Source organism: Pseudorasbora parva, chromosome 12 (assembly GCF_024679245.1).
Source record: "Pseudorasbora parva isolate DD20220531a chromosome 12, ASM2467924v1, whole genome shotgun sequence".
In the NCBI taxonomy this organism is placed as follows: Eukaryota; Metazoa; Chordata; class Actinopteri; order Cypriniformes; family Gobionidae; genus Pseudorasbora; species Pseudorasbora parva.
The window spans coordinates 18,328,715-18,356,667 of record NC_090183.1 but is presented as its reverse complement, the minus strand read 5'-3'; the positions used below and the strand labels follow the sequence as shown (position 1 = coordinate 18,356,667).

General features: G+C 38.6%; 1 protein-coding gene across 1 annotated transcript in view; it reads left to right on the top strand.

Annotated features, from left to right (window-relative positions):
- Positions 1-27,953, top strand: part of gga1 (golgi-associated, gamma adaptin ear containing, ARF binding protein 1) — a 45,806-nt gene that overhangs the window by 10,409 nt on the left and 7,444 nt on the right. Inside the window, exons 4-14 of the mRNA XM_067459410.1 lie at positions 978-1,076; positions 10,402-10,525; positions 10,782-10,885; positions 11,133-11,213; positions 11,897-12,034; positions 12,221-12,302; positions 12,414-12,524; positions 13,300-13,437; positions 24,057-24,127; positions 27,142-27,323; positions 27,469-27,686. Coding sequence (XP_067315511.1) covers positions 978-1,076; positions 10,402-10,525; positions 10,782-10,885; positions 11,133-11,213; positions 11,897-12,034; positions 12,221-12,302; positions 12,414-12,524; positions 13,300-13,437; positions 24,057-24,127; positions 27,142-27,323; positions 27,469-27,686 — 1,348 coding nt within the window. The remainder of the gene's footprint in view (positions 1-977; positions 1,077-10,401; positions 10,526-10,781; positions 10,886-11,132; positions 11,214-11,896; positions 12,035-12,220; positions 12,303-12,413; positions 12,525-13,299; positions 13,438-24,056; positions 24,128-27,141; positions 27,324-27,468; positions 27,687-27,953) is intronic.

Below are 27,953 nucleotides of genomic sequence, written 5' to 3'. Positions count from 1 at the left end.
TTTTTGCTTATTTCCTGCTGAATTATTTTGATTTCTCAAAGTACTGCAAAGATATAAGCCAATTAAATTGTCTGGAATTGCCCATGTTGACTAATTGACTTATAACTGCTGAATGCAGACACATTCGCTACAAATAATAACATAATAAATCAACAACTGTTTGATCGAGGAAAATTTAATTAGACATATCTAAGGACAAGTGGAAACCAAGCCATGAAAAATGAATGGTACAAATTGTGGGCCGCCAGGAACCAATCAAGTTTCAGCAGTTAATCATTATGATCATTATAAAACTTAGCATGTTCAAGGTAACTGCATAATGAGGCTTTGTTTAATTGATTGACCGTAGAACTGTGATGACTAGAAAGTTACTGTTAGAATGTTACAGCTGGATACCTAAAAACAGAAACTCATATTTGTGTCATGGAAACAAGATCCAGTCAATGACATTGACCCCGCAAAATATGCAAATGGTACAATAACCCATGGTTTAGGAATGTACAGTGTAAAACACCAATTTATGAATACCCAGGACTAATTGTTAACCCTGGGTAAATTATGACTGGTGTGAAACGTGAAGCAAGATAACCCAGGATTCCGTTTACCCAGTGTTTAGAATGACCCAGTGTTAACTATTTCAAGAGTGAAAAGCCCTATTATGAATTATTTATTCATGAATGTCCTTACACAACTTTTATAACCTTCCCATGTAAAAGATCAAACTATTTGATATTTTAAGAGACTTATTGACCTTGGCAAACAACTATTTTATTATAATATTTTTTTTAATATATTAAATGGGATCTCTCATCAATACACATCACACATCACATCATTGGCTTATCTACAAATTTGTCATAATTCATGGTGTACATGTTCTGTACGAATCATACAGCTTAGATTAATAGATGATCTGCCTAAATTATTCTTTCTATTAGAAGTTATTTAACTGTTTGTCACTGTGTGTTTGTCATAAGGTTCTAGAAACCTGTGTGAAGAACTGTGGGAAAAGATTTCATAATGAGGTTGGGAAGTTCCGTTTCCTGAATGAGCTCATCAAAGTGGTTTCCCCTAAGGTATGTTTTGTCTGTGTGTGTATATAAATGAGCAGTTTTGCTTTGCTTGAATTCGCATAAAGGATGTTAGCGTAAACACAAAATGTCATAATATTGAACAAAGTGATAGTTGCTCTATTTTAAAGACTTATTTTTTGACACACTGAGTCCATAAATGCTGGTTTATTCAAAGATTTTAAATTTTGTTGTTTTAATAATGCAAATGCTGTCAATGTTTAACCACTGCAATTAAGATATGGACAACAGCACTTCTGAACAATCTGTATTGAGCAGTTCTTTAGTTTGACAGCTAAAGTTATTTGGCCTATACATTTTTCATTTTGGTGCCAAAAAAAAACAAAGATCTGGGTTACAGTGCGGCACTTACAGTAGAAGTACATGGAGCGTTATACATTAAAATACTCAATGTTTCAAAGATATAAGAGGCATGTTAACATGAGTTTAGTGTGATAAAATGGGTTACAAAACCAACGTTTTTGATTAAATCCGAGAGCTCTGACCATTCCATAGACAGCAATATAATGAACCCAAGGCCCAAAAAGGTAGTAAGGACCTTGTTAAAATAGTCCATGTGACTAGTAGTTCAACCTTAATTTTATGAAGCGATGAGAATAAACAAACAAAAATAATGCAAAAAACAACAACTTAAAGGGTTAGTTCACCCAAAAATGAAATCTATGCCATTAATGACTCACCCACACCTGTAAGACCTCCGTTCATCTTCTGAACACAGTTTAAGATATTTTAGTCTGAGAGCGTATCCAAGTGTATGCACACTTTACTGTCCATGTCCAGAAAGGTAATACAAACATCATCAAAATAGTCCATATGTGACATCAGTAAGTTAATTAGAATCTCTTGAAGCATTGAAAATACATTTTGGACCAAAAATCACAAAAAAACTCCAACTATTCAGCACTGTCTTCTCTTCCTTGTTTGTGTTCAATCCTCAAATAAAGATTCGAACGGTTATGAATCAGCGTATTGATTCATGATTTGAAACGCGTGTCAAACTGCTGAAATCAAGAGGCATTGGCGATGGAGGTCTTAAGGATGTGGAACAACATTAGGTTGGAGTCATTAATGACATAAAATACATTTTTGCCTGAACTAACCCTTTAATTCAACAATTTTGTTCTAGCATGTGCCAGTCTCCTAAGCAGTTTACTTTGAAAATATAGTGTGAATCTCCTGCGTCATCATCACACGCAAGAGTCAGCACAATTAACATGACAGCTGATGGTGACCGTTATGGACAGTAAAAAGAATTCAAACACACATGCACAGCACAAGAAATTATTATAAAATGCAGAATTTAAAAATAATTACACAGGGAAAAGGAAACACTACTGCCACTACAACAGTTAGAGAGGAATACTAAAGGAAGAGCAGAATAGCTTAATAAAATTTATAAAAACATCTGATATATTGATTAGCATGTATATTTATATGGGACCAAAAGGATAACTTTGCTTATTCAATTTAGAAATGTTTACATACACCTTGCAGGATTTGCTAAATGTTATCATGATATAATCATTTTAACAAAAATGAAGGATCATAAAAATTGCATGTTTTTTTTACAGAGTTGTTTTTTTCCCTCCCTAACTTGCATACAACACTTCATTCAACAATAAAAAATGTATGCATTTATTGCACATCCTATTTGTTCAAACCTGACTTTATTGCATGAGGAACTCGAAGAACTGGAAAAACATGAAATCCAAAGAGAGAACACTAGAGTCATCTAGTGCCATTAGGCTAAGAAAAGAGGTTGTTAAAACTATTATTGTAACTTGTATTGAATGCAGAATTTCTTAAAGGGGACATATTATGCCCCCTTTCCCATCTCTAGTGTCCCCAGAATATGTCTGTGAAGTTTCAGCTCAAAATATCCCCCAAATCATTTATTATAGCTTGTAAAATTTGCCCCTGTTTGGGTGTGAGCAAAATGCGCCATTTTAGTGTGTCCCTTTTAAATGCAAATTAGCTGCTGCTCCCCGCCCCCCTTCCAGAAATGGCAAAACTTCGAACACATCATGCCTTTTTAAAGGGGGGGTGAAATGCTGTTTCATGCATACTGATCTTTTTACACTGTTAAAGACTTGGAATCCCATACTAAACATAGACAAAGTTTCAAAAGTTAAGGTGGACGTTTGATGGGAGTATTTCTTTGTCAAAAATACTACTTCCGGTTAGTCATAAGTTTCGGCAAGTTTTTTGAGATCATGCGTCCCCATTGACGTTAGTGGGGGCGGAATTTCCTTGTATGGGCCTTACGGACAATTCTACCGGAAGCGCGTGAGAGAGAGCGAAAGCAACAGCCTACGCCCATCAAAGCGCTGGTTTGTAGGATGCTAAACAGGTGATATAACCAGTAGCTACTGACTTACCCACTGATAGGCCGGCGGTCGATCTGTATTAGCACTTTCCTCACGCGACGGGCGAATCACTTTCCTCACAGAGCGACTCACTTTCCTCACGCGACGGGCGAATCACTTTCCTCACTGAGCGAATCACTTTCCTCACAGAGCGACTCACTTTCCTCACGCGGCAGGCGAATCACTTTCCTCACTGAGCGAATCACTTTCCTCACAGAGCGACTCACTTTCCTCACGCGGCGGGCGAATCACTTTCCTCACTGAGCGAATCACTTTCCTCACAGAGCGAATCACTTTCCTCACAGAGCGACTCACTTTCCTCACGCGGCGGGCGAATCACTTTCCTCACAGAGCGAATCACTTTCCTCACAGAGCGAATCACTTTCCTCACAGAGCGAATCACTTTCCTCACGCGGCGGGCGAATCACTTTCCTCACGCGGCGGGCGAATCACTTTCCTCACTGAGCGAATCACTTTCCTCACAGAGCGAATCACTTTCCTCACAGAGCGAATCACTTTCCTCACAGAGCGACTCACTTTCCTCACGCGGCGGGCGAATCACTTTCCTCACTGAGCGAATCACTTTCCTCACAGAGCGAATCACTTTCCTCACGCGGCGGGCGAATCACTTTCCTCACAGAGCGAATCACTTTCCTCACTGCAGCGCGCTGCTGCACACGTCATTATTTAGCTCCGCTCACACGACACGCCCCCACCCGCTCGGCTTTTTTCAGAAAGACTCGGAACAGCGCATCTTTCTTATATAATTATAAAAAAAATAAAGACTTTTCGGAGATATGCAGGATGCAATGCTACTCTATAGCTACTCAAGATTGACATGACACTGACTGAAACTGAGTGTTTCACCCCCCCTTTAAGAATGACTTAAGTGCCGTTCTTTGTTCTTTTCTCAGAGAAAAGCTTAACTCCAAGTCTTCCAGAGTCGCGGCCAAAGCCGATTCGAAAGACCACCGTTCGACAGCCTCTATGTTTACTAGCAAGTGCAACTCTGCCATCACTATGTTAAGCCCTGCCCACAGACTCTATACACGATGTGATTGGACTGACCGGAGTTTGGTTTTTACAGCTCAGAACTGTATTGAGAGTTGCTAGACGACACTCGCGGCATATTAGATTTGCTGCCACTAGGGTGCGTCTAGATTTCTAGGCTAGCTAGCTGATACAGCGGTAAATGGAATAACTCTGTTATTCTCACTCAGGGTTGTGTCTATGCTAAAAGGGCAGATCATTGGTGGGGTTTCCTTTACGTTGGAGTAGGGGGAAATATGAAACTGTGAGTTATCAGAGATTGATATTTATCGATGGGGATTATAAAAATATTGGGTTGATTTTTACAATTATAGGCTGGTTGTTTACACACAACTGTGGATACACATCTGTGTTAAACGAGGCATTTTTATAGTTGTGTGGTGAGTGATATACACAAATTTAAAGGACAACTCCGGCTCATTTTTAAGTTGATCTTGATCGTTATATCTTTGTGAGTACAGTCTATAGAAGAAGAAAAAAAAACAGATTGGTGCTTGCAACACGGAGCTATTACAGTAATCAGTGAAAAAGGCCATGGTGAATGCCGCATCAGTCTATTATTTACATATGGGTCTTGCAGGACTTAACTTACAAAAACTCACTCAACTCTAGTCAAAGCCCAAAAAAGTTATAATAATAAAAGGCTTGTTTTGTTCTACTCTCCGAGACCTTTCAAATGACATGAAACATGTTATAACAGGGTATCTGCGGGGTCTTGAAAAGTCTTGAAAGGTGATAAATCAATTTTGGGAAAATTAAGACCCTTATAAAGTATTAAAAAGTCTTATCACGGCTTTATAAAGTCTTAAATTGTGAAAGTATTTTGTTCAAGCTTTGTCAAAAGAGTTTGACTCCAAAAAGTATTTATGAATATATTTATTTTGATCCCCATAAGTATTAAAAAACAACGGGGCGCTCAGTCTGAGATCGGCTCGGAGCGCCGCGCCAGGGATGGACATTAGCACCCATTAGTTGTGGCGGGTAAACTCGCTTCACCTACCGAGCTGATTCACCTCTTTGTAAACTTTGTTCAATGCATGCGAGTGCTGCCGTATGTGCGCATATAACCAGCCGTTTTCTCCGTCATCACTCGCGTGAAGACGCGCTGTGAGACTCGCGCGCTGAGAGAAGATCTGACGCTGTGCATCATCCGAAAGCGCGCGCTCGTCTCTCAATATTAAGTTCTCTTTCAAGTCTTGCGCTTATATGGACAAACTCACACAAGAAGTATGTCAACATGTCCATCTTGATGAGTATCCAAGCAGACATAGTCTGAATATGCCTTGAGAGAAAGACGAGCATATCCCTGCATCAGGTCTTAAAGGCGCAGTAGCCTTTACTGCTGCCTGAGTGTTGTCCTTATATTTAGTTTGACATTAAACAATGCTCTTATTTGGATAGCTTTTGTAAGTTTAATAAGGATTAATCTTTCATTTAAACAGTTAAATATGCAGTTATTTTACATTTGATTACTTTATTCAATCCTTTCTGCAGGCCAGTAGGCATGAACATTATTATTTAATGTAGGCCTACACATGAGTGAGGTCGAGTTAAACATTTTAGTTCGATTTTTTTTTTCCGGTTTTCGGCTTTGGTTTCGGTGCATCCCTACTGACAATGTTCTGCTCAGTATGTTGTCAACACGCTTCAAAGATGCCAGAATGAATAGTTTCATTGTTGGGACTAAAAACCATAAAACTGGAAGCCATAAAAGACCACAAAATCATTGTGAAAATGTCAGTATTTCATTGAGACTTGAGATTAAATAAACTGCTTACGTATTGTAGAGCTTGTAGTATTAATTTTCACATGCAGTTACACATTGTTACAAAAAGTGGCTGGTAAAAACATTGAGCGGTAGACTTTGAAAAAAGTTAATTTCCAACCCTGGCGAGCGCTGTCTACGGGTGACGTCATGTATTTTGAGAAATGTGCATTTAGGTAATGTGTCGCCCTCCATACGTTGCGAAACAGATATGCAATATAAACGATACAAAATTGGCCTACGATAGAGATTTTAAGTCTACATTCGACTGCAACTGTTTATTAAAGGTTTGTTGCCGATTAGAACTTGGTGCGATGAGGTCTTAAAATATTTTGAGAAGGTCTTAAAAAAGTCTTAAAAAGGTCTTGAAATTAACTTCAGGATTCCTGCATATACCCTGTATAAAACATATGAAACATCAGGCTTCACATTTATAAAGCGTGCGTGCGCACAAAACGGGGTTGAAAACGTATATATGCCAGTTCCCACTCAAAGGTTGTGATCTATAAAAAAAAAAACTTGACAGGAGAATGTGTGTACCTTTAAGCAAACTTTGAGCTGTGCGTACGCACATTCTGGAGACAAAGGGAATTGGCGACACAGATGGTGAAATCGTTAACTGAAGTTAGATCGTGAACTGAAGTTAGAACTGTAGAAAATAAATGTGAGAAAAACGATTATAAGAATTAATAATTTTCACTCCATTGAATACATTTTAACCACATTATCATGAAGATTAAATCCAACAGTGTTTTTTGTGCCGATTGTTTTAGGCTATATAGTACGTCTAGTAAAATCCAAACGGAATTCAAAATATATTTAAAATATTATAATAATAGCATATGCCTTATAGTCACATTGTCCATAACAGGAGCGCAGGAGGAGATGGCGCGACTACCTGTGATACAGAATAGCATGAAATATCCTTTTATTAGAGAACTGCACAACACAGTGTAAAAACAAAATATTTACCTTAATGTACATATATCATAAAGTCGAAGTCTGCAAATACAGTCATGAAGCACAATCGCTCATCGGTCCTAACTATTATGGTGTTCATTACAAAACCATCATGAAGAAGCATGTGTTTACTATAACATTTTCGTCTTAAATTTTCGCCTACAAATTAATTCTGTGATTTTGTCAAGGTGTTAACGATCAGTCTATTTGTTAGAAACATATAAATCCTCCTGTGACCCGGTATGTAATGTTTCATGATGGCAGTGTTGGAGGATTACGCCAATGGCAGAATAAGGAGAGAATGAGTTTTCATTCAGGGACATTATCAGCAAAACTGCATGAATTTTATTTGATTTGAAGTGTTTAAAATTAAAATAACACTTTATTTAAAAAAAAAAAACCCTGAGAATTATTTTATACAATTTTGTTTTTATGGATATTTTGATATATTTATTCTACAACATAAAAAGGATATTCAATGATTTTCAGCAATGTAATGTGTAAGGCACAAATGGCATTTATATTCCGAATCTAATATTTTTCAATGTCTTTTACCTTTGACAGTGATAAACATGGTTTCAGATGAATGAGAATATGCATGCAAATAATATGCAGATGGGGTCATGCATAGTAAAACTAGGCGGCAGTGGCTCAGTGGTTCATGTAGGTTGTCTACAAACCAGAAGGTTGGTGGTTCAATCCCCGGTTCCACCTGACCAAGTGTCGAAGTGTCCATGAGCAAGACACCTAACCCCAGCTGCTCCCGACGAGCTGGATGGCGCCTTACATGGCTGACGTCACCGTCGGTGTATGAATGGGTGAATGTGAGGCAAAAATGTAAAGCACTTTGGATAAAAGCGCTATATAAATGCAGTCCATTTAGGCGTTGTAAGCTCCACATATGGTTATTTCGGGGAGGAGACAGGCTGGAGAAGCACGTACGCACTATGGCCCTCATTTATCAAAAGTGCGTACACCAAATTTCCAGCGTACACCTTGCGTACACCCAAACCCACGGTGACTTTGAGATTTATCAATATGGACGTTGGCGTACGGCACGCTCAAATCCTACGCCAGCTCAGGAGGTGGTGTACGCACTTTTGAGTTAGTGGGAAAATGCGCAGAAAAGCAATTCCTAACATTACAAAACGCACTGACAAGATATGCTATATGACCCACTGTTAAAAACCACAACAACAACATTCAGTGTTTATTTTTGTGCAACATGAATGTCAATGTTTAATTTGTGTGACTTTACCAAAGCGTTTGATTTGTAGGCATATGTATTCCTCCAGTCGCGAGCCTGTGCGCTTTACCTGACGTTTCAGGCCCGCCTGGCCCGGCAGCTGCGCACGGACTGAGACTAAAATAATTCAGACTGACAAAATAATAAAAATGACCTTCTTCTTTTAAATAATAATAAAATCAATAAAAACGACATTCTTCTTCTAAATAACAAGCGTCATTAAGAATAATAATCATAATAATAAGAAGAAGAATCTTACAAATTGTTATGTAATTATTAATGTGAATGAATGGTAGTACTCCACATCACATCATCATCACTACTGTACACCCCAATACATGTGCCGTGATACGAAATTAAATGCTAATTTTTTCAAAACGTGCTGTAAAATAATGCAGTGATGGTAATTTATCATCCAAACAGCTTTAAACTGCTGGAGTGCGCTTCTCAACCTCCACACTATTAACAGTACTCGTTATTTGTGTCCATATTTTGTTTTTGTAGGTGCCTTTAATTCCACTCTTTAAACTCTCAAATAAAACAATTTCGGGGTTTTTTTACCACTTCCCTGGTGATCTCGATAGGCGCGGCTCAATCATCTCAATAGTTCAGTAGTCAGAGCACTGATCCGGGAGTCAGCCCATTGACTTATGTCCTAGTCAGTGCCCTGAATAGTGGACTAGTGAGATGATTGAGCACGCCCGATCTCCACGTCGGAGAAGTTTCGCTTCTTTGCCGTCTTCTGTTTGACCATGGCGTAAAATGAGGGCGTGGGGGAGGCGGAGACTTCAATATAAAGGGGCGTGTTATTCTAATGACGATCGTTTTAAGCCGCGGCATTTATCAAGGGCAGGTGTTGCGTACACCTGGATTGCAGAGGTACGCACAGCTTCATAAATCAGGCGGTGAGAGGAGTGTAAGCATAATCTTACGACAACATATACACCAGTTTCTACGCAAGATTGATAAATGAGGGCCAATCTGCTGCTGGCTGTAATTTTTAAATGGATGTTTTGTGCAGGTTCTGGCATACGCATGGTTTTATGAATCAGACATTTTTTTGTGTGTATGCAAAATCTAGCTTTTGTACATACGTACACTTTTAGGATGAAATCTACGCAAAGTAAATGAGACCCCTGAGCTGTATGATGTTTTTGACACATTGCAGTTTTTTTTCTTTCTATTTTATCTGCACTACTTTTGGAGATAATCATGCCAATCATTGGACTCTATTAGCAAGCAAGCAACTTTATTTATATAACACATTTTTAAACAACAGCCGTTGCCCCAAAGTGCCCCACTATTAGACTCTAAGCTTTCAAATTACACTTATTTTGTGTTGATCAGTGCAATAGTTTTGCATTGAAATGAGCTGACGACATCACGGTTTCACCAGAGTGGCTGTACAGCCAAATCAAATTCTGTTTGCATTATTTTCCTGTTAACACTGTGAAACTGCTTTAAAACAGTCGGCATTGTAAAAAGCGCTATATAAATAAAGGTGACTTGACTATTTCAAAATATGACAATTCATTTTTTCGCAGCTAGGTGGCACCCGCCGGCAGTACACTCTTTTTTTAGAGGAATGACTCCGAGATCAAAATGGATAGATGCATTGAGATTGAGAAACTGAGATTCTAAGCTTTATGATGCCTATTAGGTGTTATTACATTTAGTGGTTGCATAGGAATTTGATTAGGATTTTTTTTCTTTCTTTTTTTCGGGTGTTTACCGTCAGCAATACACTTTGGGTTTAAGGAGTTAAACACCTTGTAAAAGTGAAATTTGCATAATAGATCCCCTTTAAATGTAGTGCTAATTATCATAACTAATAAGTTATGCTAATTTGTTAGATTGCACATGTGAACACAAGCCCCTAAAGCATTTGCCAATAACTTTACCTGTATCCTATTTCTTTTACAGTATCTTGGTTCTCGAGCCCCAGAACCAGTGAAGAAAAAAGTTTTAGAAGTAATGTACAGCTGGACTGTGAGTTTACCAGAAGAGACAAAGATTTCTGATGCTTATCAGATGCTTAAGAAACAAGGTAACATGATGTGTAGGGTGCTGATTTCTCATAACTGACCTATTTAGCCATGTCTCAGCTGATATATGTATTTGTCAATAGACATATTGCCATTTGTATTGTCACAAGTGCTGTTAAAAATTATGTAAAAGTTTCATATGTGTTAAACAAGTTCTCTTGTGGAACTCACTGTGTTGGTGTTGTGGAATGATTTGTATACATCTATGCCTATAGGCTACATTGTTTATGCATGTTACTGATCTGCATCTCTTCCCAGGTATTATTAAACAGGATCCAGATCTTCCAGATCTTGACAAACCCTGTCCTCCTCCACCACCCAGACCCAAGAACGCCATCTTTGAGGATGAGGAGAAATCAAAGGTAGTTCAGATGCAGTAATGCAGTTTAATTTGAGTATGCCTGTTCCTTTTCCTAATATGACTTCACTGTCTATAGCTGTACTGTGATTGAAACCTCAGGATTCAGGAATTCAACCTGACCTATGTGACATGCACAAAACCATTGCTAAGATCTGTGTAAACTCTGAGTCAGTGAAGTATTTTAAAATAAGTCCAGGTGCGTTTTCTTTTAACGTTTTCTCCCGTACTTTCTTCCTCTGATTCAATAGATGTTGTCCCGTCTTCTGAATAGCTCTCACCCTGAGGACCTGCGGGCAGCAAATAAACTAATCAAAGAAATGGTTCAGGAGGTGAGTAGATGTGTATTTTGTATGTCTTAGATATTTCATTAACTTTTGGGGGGGTTCTTAGTGTCTATTTCCCAGGCGAGCGATGTGCAAAAATCAAATGGCCTGGTCACACTAAAAACAACGAATTCAGGCAAGTACAATAGATGCTGCAATGCAGAGTTCACCTTTCAGTTGAACTGTCAGAAGAACAGAAGCAGGGAATGCAAGTTTAACATTCTAATTTTAGCACAAAAAACCCTAAATAGCATTGTGTTTGAAGCAGAGTATATACACGTTTAGACAAATTTGACTGCACACTGGGCTGATGATTAAATCTGCTTCATGCACTCTGACACTATATGAGAACTGAACTGAGCTGGACGATGACATTACCACTTTCTTCAGAGCGGCTGTACAGCTGAAACAAATTCTGTTGGATTATTTTACTGTTAACGCTGTGAAGCTGCTTTGAAACAATGTGCCTTGTAAAATGTGGCGTGCTTTATAAATAAAGGTGACTTGACTTTACACATACCCTAGTATATGCATAAAAACTGAAATATATTTTTTATAATAGCATTATTTTTTTTATGTTGATGGAGTGAGTCTGTAATTGCTGGTTTTTATTGCACAGTACCTTTTTTGTGAGCTTTTGCCTGAACTCTGAGGAACTGCTGTGTGTAATGCATACAGTTTGTTTTCAGGATCAGAAGCGCATGGAGAAGGTGTCGAAAAGGGTGAATGCTATTCAGGAAGTAAAGGAGAGTGTTGGGCTTCTCACACAACTACTGGCAGATTACAGCAAAGACAGTAGCTCACATAGCAATGAGGAGCTCATCAAGGTTGGTAACACACACACACACACACACACACACAGCAAAAAAGCCTGTCGCACTCCTGAAATGGTAGGGATGGACTCAGAATACTGTCACTCAACACAATCAGAGCAGCAAATACATTTTTTTATTATTTATTTTTTATTTATCTGTATGTTAAATAATTCTGTATGGTCTGTTGTGTCATTGTAGGATTTGTACCAGCGCTGTGAGAAAATGAGACCCACTCTGTTCAGGTTGGCCAGTGATACTGAGGACAACGATGAAGCTCTCGGTGAGGCATACAAGTCGAAGGGCAAAATCAATAATTTCACAAAGAGAGCCCATGAGTTGATGTATAGGGTCAATTTCTGACACTGTCTTTGTTTTATGTGTTTGTCTGCAGCTGAGATCTTACAGGCGAATGACAGCTTAACACAGGTGATTAATCTGTACAGACAGCTAGTAAAGGGGGAAGAGGTGAATGGAGACACCAGCAATACAGCCACACTCCCAGGTACAGCACTGATGCCATCCATGAGCTCTACGATGTATAGAGAGACTCATAGAAAAAATAAAATAAAAGATTGTTAATTGGGTAATTCACTGCTTGCAAAATGGGTATTTAATAAAACTTGACTGTCTATGCAGTAGAAAGAAAAACTTCAACACCCATAATGGCGTTTTGACATCAAAGACCACTCCCATCATTTTGCTATGGATACCCTTGAACAGATTCAAATACTATGGTGACCGGGAGGGGACATGTTCGGTTCATTTAGTTATGTCATGGCCACGACATATAAACTTGTGGGAACGTCATATTAACTTGTGGAAACGTGATACTAAGGTGTGGCTACAAGATCATTTTGTTGGGGTAACGACGACATGTCATGGCCATGTGATTATAGTCATATGTCGAGGGAACAATATATTTTTCTAGTTGCCGTGACTTCATATTTTGAGGGAATGACATCTATTTCTAATGGCCACATGTTAAATGCATAAAGAACAACAAACTGGAAATGAATAGACCTATAATAATATTTATTATGTAGGACTCCAGACTAACTATTTTTACTAGGAACATTGTAGCCCCTAACTGAATTTAGGAGTACAAGCAGAAAATGTACGGCCACACCTTGAATCAACCTATAACAGGGTTATTCACATTTTCCCCTATTTTGACTGTATTAATGAGAAATGCCTTGGTAATAAATGTACTTAACATAAAGAAATTACAATGTGCAGTTTTATTCTATGTTTATTCAGTTTTATTTTTTTGTTCATAGGCAGCAGTACCGCTTTGTTGGACCTGACAGGACTGGACACTTCCCTTTCAGCTCAGTCTTTCTCTGAATTTCCCTCTCAGACACCATCTTCGCTGGAGCTGGGCATTAGCCTTTTGGATGATGAGCTCATGTCCCTGGGTAAGAAATCTGTGATGATCACTTTGCCATGTATTTTCTTCATATAATATGGATTGCGAATTGAGGCACATGAAGGATTGCATGAAAAGTGGGTGGACTTAAAGGGATAGTTCACCCAATTTTTTTTAAAATTGTATGTTTATCTGCTTACCCCCAGGGCATCCAAGATGTAGGTTTCTTTGTTTCTTCAGTTTCTTTGTTTCTTCATTCTTCAATCTTCACACAAATGAAGATTTTTAGCTCCAACCGTTGCAGTGTCATAGTCGCATGTAAATGATGTGTAATTCTATGAGGGCTAAAAAAAACATGCACAACAACTTCATATTAAAGGTCCCATGGCATGGATTTTTTAATTTTTTTATAATGTTTCTTGAGGTGTACTTATATTGTTAGTATGATTTTTAGATCCTAAAATGTCATACTTTAGGGAAAAAAGGCATTTTTCTTTCCTGATATTAGCCCTCTGGCTTGATTGCTCTGTTTCAAGGCCCGTGTCTGCTGTGAGATTTTCTGTCCGAGCCCAGCCTGCGTCGGACAGAGCCGTAACCGAACCCGACCTGAGCCCGACAGGCATTTAAGATGTTTATGTCAGAGACCGACAGTTAATTTCTATTTTTTTTCCTCATATACATATACTAGTGACACATATAGCTACGTTTGTTTGTGTTGAAAGCCCACTTTTATTAAGCAACTGTAGGAAGGCATTCTGAAATGTTTACAGACAAGTGCATCAGCACGCGCATGGGGCATCAAATGTTACACAGAGCCCAATCAAATAGCCAACTGAAATTAAATGAACAAAGGGCTACTAAAAATGGCCCAAGCTAACAAAACAAAACATTAACGTAACACACTTGAAATGCTTATTGAAATGAGTCACTCTTACCATTTTTCTTAAAATGTGGTTCCTAAACTGCAACATTGGATCTATTTACATAATCTATCCATCAAAGTTTAGGCTAATCAAGGTTTTATGATAGAGATCACTGAGAAAGTTACATTCTAATGAGTTGTTGAGAGCGCAAGTTTATTTAGTTTGTATCTGAGAGTCCCAGTCACGCCAACCCTGCATTCTTCCTCCTTTGAGCATTGAGTAGCCTACACGGGGAGCCTGTTGATCGCGTGAATGCAGTGATCTCGTCATTGCAACGTTATTTCTCTCACAAAATGCTTTGACCAAAACTAACAGCAAACATGACATCGATATTATGAATACAGTAAGAGCTTTGTTGTTGAGCATAACCGCGTCATGCATTAATTTATAATGGCAGTTTGGACAAGTGTGAAGTCGACATTTATGTGATGAAAGTCGAGTCAGCGTCGACTAGTCACTGATGACATCATCAATGAACAAATAAGCCTTATTCTTGAGCTGAGATGCGAACACGGGTCTTCTTGTGCACAAGACAGCTATGGCATATGACACAGCACTGGCCATAAGGTTATTGCTCCTACATAACAGCTTTTGTATCAGTTCTTTTGTCTTATGGTCGTTATATTTCTCACAGATTTCTGCTCGTTCTGAATAAGATACAGATGAAGTAGCACAATAAATATTACATGTATATGATTGCATTAGTGAGTGATTGCATGTGAATTAATTCTACCTGTCTCTCTACTAATAGTGAAGCTGTGAGTTTTAGTTATCAATAAATATATGCTAGAACTTTTCAGTTTATAAGCTATTTTATTGATAAATAACAGAACAGTGTTGACAATACATTTCTGCACTACTGAATGGTTTTGTGAGGGACACTATGTGTGTGCGTTGCAATGCAGCACGCATTAGTTTAGCGCGATGATTAACTTATGTGTACAATAAGCGTGCATTCTCCCGATCAGTTTTGAGCATCCAGATGGTACAAAAATATGTCTTGTGGAGAGCTCTCAGAGCATGCATGTATTTGTCATTTTTAACTGTTAAAAGCAAAGCCTGCGTATCAGGAAATTGCGTATCCTGTTGCGCCCTCTATAGGCCTGCGACCAGTCGATGTCGAGCTTAAAGCATCATGACAGAGCATTAAAGTCGACTAGTTGGTGCAACCCCTAGTCTGAGCTGTAAAATCAATCTGTGTATAGAGTCGGTGGGTGGGGCTTAACATAATGGCCAAGTTGCGCTTGCGTGTTACTAGTAAACACAGAAGATGGCAAACGGTGGTCGAATCAGCTCTGACCGCGACTCTGGAAGACTTGGAGTTAAGCTTTTCTCTGAGAAAAGAACAAAGAACGGCACTGAAGTCATTCTTAAAAAGGGAAGATGTGTTCAGAGTTTTGCCGCCCAGATACAGCAAATGTATAATCTATCAACGAGCTCCGCTTCACGTTGCTCTGGTTGGTTGTAGTGCTATCCAATCGCGTTCAGAGGGAGTTTGAAAGACAACCGTTTATCCCGCCCCTCGGATTGAGCCCTGTCAATGGTGAGTTTCCAGACCAAACATCTTGATGTGGGTCTGGCTTGTCAGACTAGACAATATATGGCGAAAGATTCAGTTTCAAAGCTAAATGTAAAAGCACCCATTTAAGCGAGCTTGTCATTGTACTGTTCTGTTATGTTTTTCCATTAAGAATAGTATTGATATTAATATTAAACAAACCATTCAAGCAATTTGCTCCAAGTATATAATCCGTGCAGGAATTCATAACAGTGCGCATTATGAATGCAGCCTCCATTCTTCGTGAAAGATACAGATAGAAATGTGCATAGGAAACAAAAACCTTATCACAGGACCTCGTGTTCGGTGAAATATGGTAGGTAATTTGTGGGGGAATTTTTACTTTACAAATTACAGTCGATTGGCACAAGATTAAGATCACAGTCATTCTCTGCAATTATTACAAATTACCAGAGGTCCCCAGATAATACTAATCCTGTGCAAATAGAGCAAAGAGTGTTTCTTTGATCTCGCTCTGTAATTATTTAAATAACAAATTTGTTTAATGCTACAGGGTATCCGCGGGGTCTTGAAAAGTCTTAAAAGGTGATAAATCAATTCTGGGAAAATTAAGACCCTTATAAAGTATTAAAAAGTCTTACCATGGCTTTATAAAGTCTTACATTTTGAAAGTATTTTGTTCAAGCTTTGTCAAAAGAGTTTGACTCCAAAAAGTATTTATGAATATATTTCTTTTCATCCCCATAAGTATTAAAAAACAACGGGGCGCTCAGTCTGAGATCGGCTCGGAGCGCCGCGCCAGGGATGGAAATTAGCACCGCCACCAGCCAAATGTGGCTGATTTTGAGTTGTGGCGGGTAAACTCGCTTCACCTACCAAACTGTTTCACCTCTTTGTAAACTTTGTTCAATTCATGCGAGTGCTGCCGTATGTGCGCATATAACCAGTCGTTTTCTCCGTCATTACTCGCGTGAAGACGCGTTGTGAGACTCGCGCGCTGAGAGAAGATCTGGCGCTGTGCATCATCCAAGAGCGCGCGCGAGTCTCACAGCGCGCAAATATTGAGTTCTCTTTCAAGTCTTGCGCTTAAACGGACAAACTCACACAAGAAGTATGTCAACATGTCCATCTTGATGAGTATCCTAGCAGACATAGTCTGAATATGCCTTAAGTGAACTGTATAGTATGCACAGTCGAGAAAGACGAGCATATCCCTGCATTAGGTCTTAAAGGCGCAGTAGCCTTTACTGCTGCCTGAGTGATGTCCTTATATTTAGTTTGACATTAAACAATGCTCTTGATTGAATATCTTTTGTAAGTTTAATAAGGATTAATCTTTCATTTAAACAGTTAAATATGCAGTTATTTTACATTTGATTACTTTATTCAATTTCTGTACCTTTCTGCAGGCCAGTAGGCCTGTACATTATTATTTAATGTACACATGAGTGAGGTCGAGTTAAACATTCTAGTTTGAATTTTATTTTTCAGTTTTTGGCTTTGGTTTCTTCTTTTTTTGTTTCGGCCAAGAATTTTGATTTCGGTGCATCCCTACTGACAATGTTCTGCTCAGTATGTTGTCAACACGCTTCAAAGATGCCAAAATGAATAGTTTCATTCTTGGAACTAAAAACCATAAAACTGGAAGCCATATAAGACCACAAATCATTGTGAAAATGTCAGTATTTCATTGAGACTTGAGATTAAATTAACTGCTTAAGTATTGTAGAGCTTGTAGTATTAATTTGTTAAAAACAAAAAAGAGGCTGGTAAAAACATTGAGTGGTAGACTTTGAAAAAAGTTAATCTCCATCCCTGGCGAGCGCTGTCTACGGGTGACGTCATGTATTTTGCTGAATGCGCAGTTAGGTGTATGTGTCGCCCTCCATACGTTGTAAAACAGATATGCAATATAAACAATACAAAATTGGCCTACGATAGAGATTTTAAGTCTACATTCGACTACAACTATTTATTAATGGTTTGTTGCCGATTAGAACTTAAAGTGCGATGAGGTCTTAAAATATTTTGAGAAGGTCTTTAAAAAGTCTTAAAAAGGTATTGAAATTAACTTCAGGATTCCTGCATATACCCTGTGCTACTGACAGAAACAATGTGATGATGTTCGTTTACTCACTGGCTTGATTCACTGATGCATAAACAACATTAAACCATTTAGAAAGAAAGTTTGTGTGAACTTGAATGATTAGCTACTCATCAGAAATCACTGATCACAGATCAGGAAATTTCCAGAGAAAATAAAATTAGCCCTCTGTTTGTTCTGAGGCTCAGATGAAGGAACTGAAAAAAAGACTTCTGTTTTCATCTGTACATCCAAACACTGAGCAACTACCATGCTTCGCTTGTTCACAAGCCATGATCTCTCGAGGACAAACAAATAAAGTGCCTGCATGGGCGTGCCAAATCTCTCTGGGTGGAGGAAAGGGAGGTAACCGTTCCTGGTATGATGTCATAACAGGACAATTCGAGATCGGCTCGTCTGAGCTCTCATTCTCTCAAAAGCAGAAAAAGACAGAACAGAGAGACAGAACTCGGTTAGTACTAATCAAAATTTCTAGCCACTTGGGGACGAGACAGCATGTCTGCTCTCTGGTTCAACTTGCCCGGTACATGCGCTGCTCTTAGTGAGTGCAAGTTGGCCTGTTTTCATTGCAGGAGACATTTGGCCATGGCATGAGCCACATTGCTCCTTACTGATGTGTTGACCATAGATTGAAAGCACGGAGATCTGCGAGTGGATTGGAAGCAATTCCCGATGTGTCAGAATAAAATGAGGTTACTCACTCCAAAGCCTTGGCCCGAGTGGTTAGGAGTTGAATAAAGCTGCCATCATGGAGGTCTTCCTCCGATCCAACAAACAAGACAAGTCCACTTGCCTCAAATGAGGGGCGTTGGTCTGTCTGAGTGAAGAGCACCAGCAAAGCCTCTTTATTTGGAGAGAATAAAGGGCACTCGGGATCTGGGCCTGTGTGAGCTCCTTCTTGTCTGTGCGCTTGTCTGTGAGTCCTCTGACCCGCTGGTTTCTTCCTCTGAGGTTTCTGGGAGGTTAGAAAGGGGAGGGCGTGAGGGGCGGGTCGCCCACTGAATAGAAAGCTAGTTTCAGCGTGGAACTTTCCCAGGCAGGAAATGCACTCACTGTTCTCTAACTGAACTAAATTACTTTATTACTAAAAAAAAAATCAAAACCATGGTGTGCAGGAATCTTATTCTGTCATCTTCACCCAAGTGTTTAGTTGGCTCAGCAGCGCGCGTCTCTCGTCCGTTCTTCGCAAGCGTTACTGAAAATGTACCGAGTAAAATATTACTGAAAATTCATTAGTAATGCCTTACACTACTGCGTTACATCAAAAAGTAATAAGTTACTGCAATGTATTACTTTTGTAATGCGTTACTCCTAACACTGGAAACAGGCGAAGGGCGCATCACATACGTCACGACCAAACGTTAGCGATTGGTTATGGCAGATCCAGAGTGGCTCAGGCCAGATTTAATAGATTTAAATATCAACAGAGTACCCGCCTTCACGAAAATAAACGCTTATGGAGAGTGGCCAGACTCTATGTACAAATATAATTTATGAGAGTCTGGTAAGACCAGGCTACTTCAGAGCAGAAGAAATCCGCAAATAGAATAAATCTGATGCCTATGGTGAAATGGGCAGCTTTTATAGCCAGTAGCTTCGCCCACTTTGTCAGGCTCAGCTTGTGGTGTGAAGCGCCCCATTGGTCTGTGCACGCCGCCTCGCCATAGGTCCGTGCAGTTCTCACAGCCCAACCAATCAGTGTGCTTATATCTCTGCTCTATAATGGCTGTGCAGCTGAACTGCCTTTTAAAAATAAGGCTTCAATAGTTAGAGAAAAGGAGTGTCTTCCCATAGCATCTTTAACACAGGGGGGAACCAAAAGTTGCAGGTTCGATTTAGGGTTGCACAATTAATCTATTTTTTTTTAACGTGATTATAATTACGGATGCCACGATTATGTAATCGTTTAATGCCGTGATCACAATTTGTTAAATATTATTCTGTATGCTTAAGAGGTAGGTTTAGAGAATGTTACGTTGTGAGAGGCAAATCTCGACTACTTCAGAGTAGGATAGTGTGTACTTCTATTCACCGCTGTTTCCTGATGCTTTATAGAACAATTACTCCAAGCTGCCCTCTGCCGTTTCAAAGAATAGCACAACAGTGAGCGTATTAAGTATAAACACCTCCCCAAATGGAGGAGGCGGACGTGCAGTCAGTGGAGGCTTGCGCTGCAGAGCCAGACGAAAGTATAAACAAGGCTTAACCCAGCACAATAGGAACTACCAGTGACCAAAGTATGGAAGCCCGTTTCCGCCACTAAATAATAAAAAAATAATAATAATTGCGACTTTTTATCTCACAATTCTGACTTTTTTTCTCACAATTGCGAGTTGTAAAGTCACAATTCTGACTTTTTTTCTCACAATTGCGAGTTAGAAAGTCAGAATTCTTAGGTATAAAGTCGCAATTACGAGTTATAAAGTCAGAATTCTGAGATATAATGTCGCAATTGCGTGATATAAAGTCAGAATTCTGAGATATAAAGTCGCAATTGCGTGATATAAAGTCAGAATTCTGAGATATAAAGTCGCAATTGCGTGATATAAAGTCAGAATTCTGAGATATAAAGTCGCAATTGCGTGATATAAAGTCAGAATTCTGAGATATAAAGTCGCAATTGCGTGATATAAAGTCAGAATTCTGAGATATAAAGTCGCAATTGCGTGATATAAAGTCAGAATTCTGAGATATAAAGTCGCAATTGCGTGATATAAAGTCAGAATTCTGAGATATAAAGTCGCAATTGCGAGTTATAAAGTCAGAATTCTGAGATATAAAGTCGCAATTACGAGTTATAAAGTCAGAATTCTGAGATATAATGTCGCAATTGCGAGTTATAAAGTCAGAATTCTGAGATATAAAGTCGCAATTGCGTGATATAAAGTCAGAATTCTGAGATATAAAGTCGCAATTGCGTGATATAAAGTCAGAATTCTGAGATATAAAGTCGCAATTGCGTGATATAAAGTCAGAATTCTGAGATATAAAGTCGCAATTGCGTGATATAAAGTCAGAATTCTGAGATATAAAGTCGCAATTGCGTGATATAAAGTCATTGATCTGCCGCGTCCCGACACGAGTTGTGTCGTGAACACATTATAATAAGTATTTTAACTGTAGTTTTAGCTGATAATGATGGAATTATTGTCTTATTATCTGAGTGGCATTAATATCTCTGAGCAAACGCGCTCTTGAGGGGATTTTAAATGCAAGCTTTGGCACTGAAACAGAACGGATGTGAGGTGATAACGTTCATATTCTGATGTGTTATTATGGAAATATAATCCCCAGAACATCACCACCCTCAGAATGTGCTGTAATTCACGATTTCCTTAGAGAACGAGTGTGTTCAGTAATGACACGTCCAGTTGGGCCTATGACATGTCGCTATACATAGGCCTACAGTCACCTGAGCGTGGCGCTGCTGGGATCATATTTCATAAATAACGAATCATTAATAGCATATTTCATTAATAACGCATCAGAATATGCTGTAAGGCAGGATTTCGTTTGAGAATGAATGTTATTGACCTCCATATGTGCTCGGTTTTGATCATATTTGAAATAATAAATTAATCGATCTTTGGCTAATCTGTTACAAATTCTAATAAAGTAATATAATCGCATATCATTAAATCTCAGCTGCAAACATTATATAATGTCATATTTCTATGTGCTTTAAATATGTAAGACATGTTAAATGCCTCAAATGATAAATATGTACACTGGCACTTATAGCTTACTATATTTATTTGACAAGAACCTCTTACTCCATTCCCTGACTGTTAATTCTATATTATAGCCTATTCTGTTCCATAGCACACATGTACAAATTTGTCTATTTGTGTGTATTATGCATACGTGTATCTCACTCATTCATTTATTTGTCTTCTCTATTGTGTAGCTACTGGGGTATACTGGAAACTTCTGTCACTAAGACAGATTTCTTGTGTGTGCAAAAATGGCAATAAAGCTCCTATATTGATTATCTCTGATTCTGGTGTCACATGCGCCATTTATTGAAACAGTATCATTTGATCTTTTTAACGTTTAATGAAAACTGCTGCCCTATCACAACAGGTCAGTACTCTGTCGGTAGGCTACATACAGTCACCTGAGGGTGGCGCTATTCTGGGATCATATTTCATTAATAACGCAGCATATTAAAATAATCATATGCTGTAATTCAGGATTTTGAGAATAGAAGATAAATGCAAAGGGGTACTCTGGTTGAATTTGTCACGTGGGCCTTTTATTAAAACATATAAGATTATTATTTACAGGAGTAGGCTTTTAATGAAAACTGCTCCATCTCAACCTCATATTTCTGTTGCAACTGTTCGGCAGCAGAACTCACTGTTTCTCTGTCAGGTTCAATACCATTCAACCGCACGTGTGTGTGTGTGTGTGTGTGTGCTTGACATTGAGGTTTGAACTGAAGTGGTAACAGAGCCTTTTACAATTAATTTATTATTTCAAATATGATCAAAACCGAGCATATGGAGGTCAATAAAATTCATTCTCAAACGAAATCCTGCATTACAGCATATTCTGATGCGTTATTAATGAAATATGTTATTAATGATTCGTTATTTATAAAAAATATGATCCCAGCAGCGCCACGCTCAGGTGACTGTATAGCGACATGTCATAGGCCCAACTGGACGTGTCATTACACTCGTTCTCTAAGGAAATCGTGAATTACAGCACATTCTGAGGGTGGTGATGTTCTGGGGATTATATTTCCATAATAACACATCAGAATATGAACGTTATCACCTCACATCCGTTCTGTTTCAGTGCCAAAGCTTGCATTTAAAATCCCCTCAAGAGCGCGTTTGCTCAGAGATATTAATGCCACTCAGATAATAAGACAATAATTCCATCATTATCAGCTAAAACTACAGTTAAAATACTTATTATAATGTGTTCACGACACAACTCGTGTCGGGACGCGGCAGATCAATGACTTTATAACTCGCAATTGCGACTTTATATCTCAGAATTCTGACTTTATATCACGCAATTGTGAGAAAAAAAGTCAGAATTGTGAGATAAAAAGTCGCAATTATTATTATTTTTTTTAAATTTAGTGGCGGAAACGGGCTTCCATACCAAAGTGTATGCTAACTGGTAAAATGCACACAAAATAACATTTTTCAAAGCCCTGCACACAGCCTATATAAACTAACTAACATGAAAAACTGTGATATATGGACCTCTCAACTCTTATGCTAAGGAGACAATCCAACGCAACTTTGAGGGGAGCAAGATTATTTATTTCTGCTTAGCTAGTGACATTGAACATCAACCACATGACAAACGCTAATAGTTTTTCATATGTCTACCATCTTTGTATAACAGTTCTAACTAATAACATATTAGACAGGATTGTTAAAAAGATTCTAAGCTAATCAAGACGGAGAATGTGAGCGCTCTGTGCTCAGACTCTGGCGTTCTCCGCTCCGTCAAAATAAAGGTCACAACAATGTAGAGTGACTTATGTCACTTCAGAGTTCCTACTGGCGGTGTGAATGCAACAAGGAAAATTACCCTAGGGGAAAATTACTCTAGGGGAACATTTAGTTCTTGGGGAACCACCCTGATGCCTAGTTCCTATAACTAATTCCCCTATTTTTATATCCTATTTTTATATAAAAATATGGCATGCAGTTGCTTCAGGCAATGGTATATAGCTATTCAAAACATCATTCAATCTAAATTGTGATAATCGTATTTAATAATCACAATTACAATTTCAAGGAAATAATTGGATCGTTATGATTTTTGTCATAATTGTGCAGCCCTAGTTCGAGTCTCAATACAGAGAGGAGCTCTGTTGTCCAATGCTCTGGGTGTGTGTGTCCACGGATTGCAGTGATTCCATTTCAAATCATTAAATGCATTTTATATTTAGTATGTAATGATCAACAAATGTATACACACTGTATATCTGACTTTTGTTTGGATGGCACTGGCTTTCGTGGGCTGTCTTAGGCCACTAAACGTTCATTCCTTAAAATTAATTTTGTTTAAATAGAAAGCTAATTCAGCAAAAACTTTGCACACTGCAGTGACAAGAGCAAGTTTGGCTTAACATGTTTGAAACTCTGTTTCAGGCTTGACTGAAGTCAATTCTAACCTGGCACTATCCCAGTCTGGAGATGCTTTGACATGGAATACTTTTCAGGTGGGCTAGATTTAACTAATTTATCTAGATTTGTTTTCTAATTGTTGTTGTGGGCCGGTACACAAGCGGTATGGAATGCAATTCTATTAACAGTACAAGGGATTATTTACCATACCTTCCAGTCTATAACATGTCTGATATCTCATTGTCGGAACCCCCTTACCAGCCTGTTTTTGTACTGTTTTCTTGTACTATTTTTAGTGAAGTGATTTTGAAAGAATAATTTTTTTATTTAGTTTTTTGCAGGGTTTTTTTTTTTCTTCATTAAATTTGATGATTTTAAAAAGCGTATTTATTTGTTTGCCCACAATATCAAATTAACATTGGTTGTATGACACCATAACAAAGTTCTATTCATGTTACAAAATATAAAATAAAAAAAAACACAGGATGAAGTGAAAAACATAAGCATGACATTCCTTCAAAAATAAAAAATGTGTAATGTATACAAACATTTGACAGGTAACTTACCAGTTTCTAAATCAACCTCACACAGTTGTGGCGCATCATGTCAAAAATGTGCCTGGTGCAGATACTTTTGCTCTAGACTAAAGCAGTGTGTTAACTTGTACACAGTTTCTTACTTGTGATGCATAGAAACAGCTAAAAGTAAACAGTTGCAAGAAAAAGTATGTGAACCGCTTGCAGAATCTGTGAAAATGTGAATAATTTTAACAAAATTAAAGAGATCATACAAAATGTATAGATTTTTATTTAGTGCTATCCTAAATTGGACTTGGTAAACTCAGCCTGATCTGCCGGCGTTTTGATTTCACCCGGCAACCCATAGATACATTTTTTACTGCTTTTGCGGTAACCAATCACAGACTGGCTTATCCACTTGGCACGCTATAGACGGGTTTTAAATAAGCGGCAACCTCCCGCAATCTCTTTTGAAGCCAATACGGAAGTAATCTTGACTGTAATTCATCGACTTGCCACTAGGGACATGGTCCAAAAAGGAGCTGAATCTTATTAAGCCCCATGTTAAAATCCCCAACTTTACAGCCTGGTACAAATTGTGGTTTTGGCCTATACGGCTAATTTTGCCCTTCATGACAACTGTGAGGGGGTGATTTTTTATTTTTATTAACTCCTTCAGTTACATTATATAAAGCCTTAAAGTTCTGCATAATTAAGGGCGTGGTTACTTTGAGTGACCGTTTGTAGTAGGGCTGCACGTTTTCAAGTTTTTCATTAACCGTTAACCGAGGCCCTTAGCGGTTAATACTCGGTTAAACATAGTGTGCGTCAGGGTTATTTTTAGTTTATTAATTTGACGACCGCCATCTCCGTAGTGAACGCGCCTATAGAGAGAAATGCACATCATGGATTACACAATCAGAGAGTAGCCTATTTCTTTTCGTTTTAAATTGTTAAAAGACATTTCAAGTTTCTTAAGATCTATTTCATGTCTGCGAGGCGTACGCTGAGTTTCGTTAAATTAGGATGAGATGCGCTCCAGTTCACGAGCAATGCGAGTGGCCGCGAGGGCGCCTGCACGATTAGAGCATGTAACGTTAGTAAAATATGTAGCCGAGAATGATTCACACAGACACAGCGTTTGACTCGCGCGGCTGATGAGCCTCTCCCGGCAGAGAGTTCAAGCATCTGTGGACTCGTCCCTTCAGCTCTGGCCATCTTGCTTTCAGTCCGCGATCAGCTTTTTTGTTTTCTTCATTACAGTTAAAGTAACGTCTGCTTTTCTCTAGTCATTCACAAGTTTCTCACTTCAAACTTTCTTTCTTCTCATCCATTATGCACAGCGCGCGCGGCTCCCGCTCTGCTTCTGCCCTAATGCGACTTTTAGTCCAGTGCGACGTATGTTATTTTCCTCTTCATGACGCATATTTTGACTGATGCGACTCATACTCCGGAGCAACTTATAGCCTGAAAAATGCGGTAAGCACTGCGTTGCAATACTTGCATTTCGCCCCGTCACTCTCATTTTTAAAGTGCTCCCACGCTTTCTTTGCCCGCTTAGAAAGCTGGTCATGACTTCTTCTTGTGGATTCTACCCTAACCCTATGGATACTACAAATGTCTGGGAGCGCTCTGGCGGTCTATAGGGGTGCAAACATATATTACAACTAAATTCAAGGCACGTCATTGACGCCACTTAACCGAGCAAAATGTTTCACTCGGTTACGCAATTTTTAACGGTTAATCGGTCAATCGGTTAACCATGGACACCCCTAGTTTGTAGTCATTACAAGATGGCAACGCCCAGCTCGTCTCTACTTTACACTTCAGAACGGCTTATCGGAATCCTATGGGTGACGTCACTATGTCCATATTTTTTTTACAGTCTATGGCTTTACACGATGACAGATAGAGGAATGATGGGTCGTTGCCTGTTGATCACACCTCTTGTGGGCCGATTGGTCGAAGGACTATTCAATTGCTTACAGAGTTATTTGAATAATGCCAGTTGATTACGTCCCTTGTGCAGTAGAAAATACAGAGCAGACTCCCCAGACCAATGTTCAATTTTTAATTGAGCTTGGTCTGGTGATAGCCAGACAAGTCCTGAATAAGATATTTGACAAATTAATTATACAGAACTTTAAGGCTTTATATAATTTAAATGGATGTTATAAAAAAATTCAACCCCCTCAGTTATAAAGGGCAAAATTAGCTATAAAGACTATGGATCGTGATTGTTTGATCATTTGTATGAAATTTTGGTAAAGATTGCCTACCCCTACTCAGAATTGTTGAAGAGAGAATTAAGATGCATCAGAGAATATTTCAGAAGATTTCATATTTATTTATTTTATACCCCTAACGCTATCTTTTGTCCATTAACAATTAGGGCAACTGCAGAGCAAATGCACTCTGACTTTGCTGGCACATATTGAATGCAGTTTTGATAAGTTCCTCCTTCTAAAGGTCTTCCTTTAGAGTTCCCTGCATTCGATTATGAAAATGTGTAGATTTTCACACCCTAGTCCATTGATGATGAAATCTCATTTGGATCCCTGCTTACCATAACACTTTAAGGTTTCGTTTAGTCATCAGAGTCTGTCGACGCACCTGTTACGTCGGCCCCTGCCGTGCTGTTGCCAGTGGCAAGTGCTACCAAGACGCCTGTTACTGTGCCTGTGACATCCACTAAATCCTTAGACGAGTTAGACCTGTTGGGTAAGACCCTGCTGCAGCAGTCTCTACCCCCAGAAAATCTTCAGTTCAAATGGTAAATGTTTCCCTTTTTCCATTCATTATATATATATATTTTTTAAATGTGTAATTAAAAATATTATGGAGAACTTTCAGATAAATATTCATGGTTTATAAATACATTAGGCTATATCAGTGCAAAAAATTTACTTTTTCAACAGGGACAAACTTCAGTCTCAGTCCAAACCCACACTACGAGACCTTCAGACCAAATCTGTAAACAACTCTGCTACAACCCCCAGCCCTGTGTTGGCCTTTTCCTCTGAGCCAGGAGCTCTTCTGAATTCACAGCCCACAGCAGGCATAACTCCAGCCTCTACCCCCCAGGATGACATATCATTGGTGAATCTGACTGTTCCCCTGGAGTCGATTAAACCTAGTAAGACTTAGGGTAGACTTCTGTTTTTGTTTTAAATAGTTCACCCAAAAATGAGAATTGTCTCTCCTTTTGTACTCTTGTAAACAACATTTTAAAGAATTGGGATGGTTAATTTCCATGCAAATACTACCGGTTTCCTGAAGGTCTTTAAAAGTATTAAAATGACTTAAATTTAGTTTTAGAATTTAAAGGTTTAGTTCATCCAAAAATGAACAATCTGTAATTAATTACTCACCCTCATGTCATTCCAAACCCATAAGACCTTAG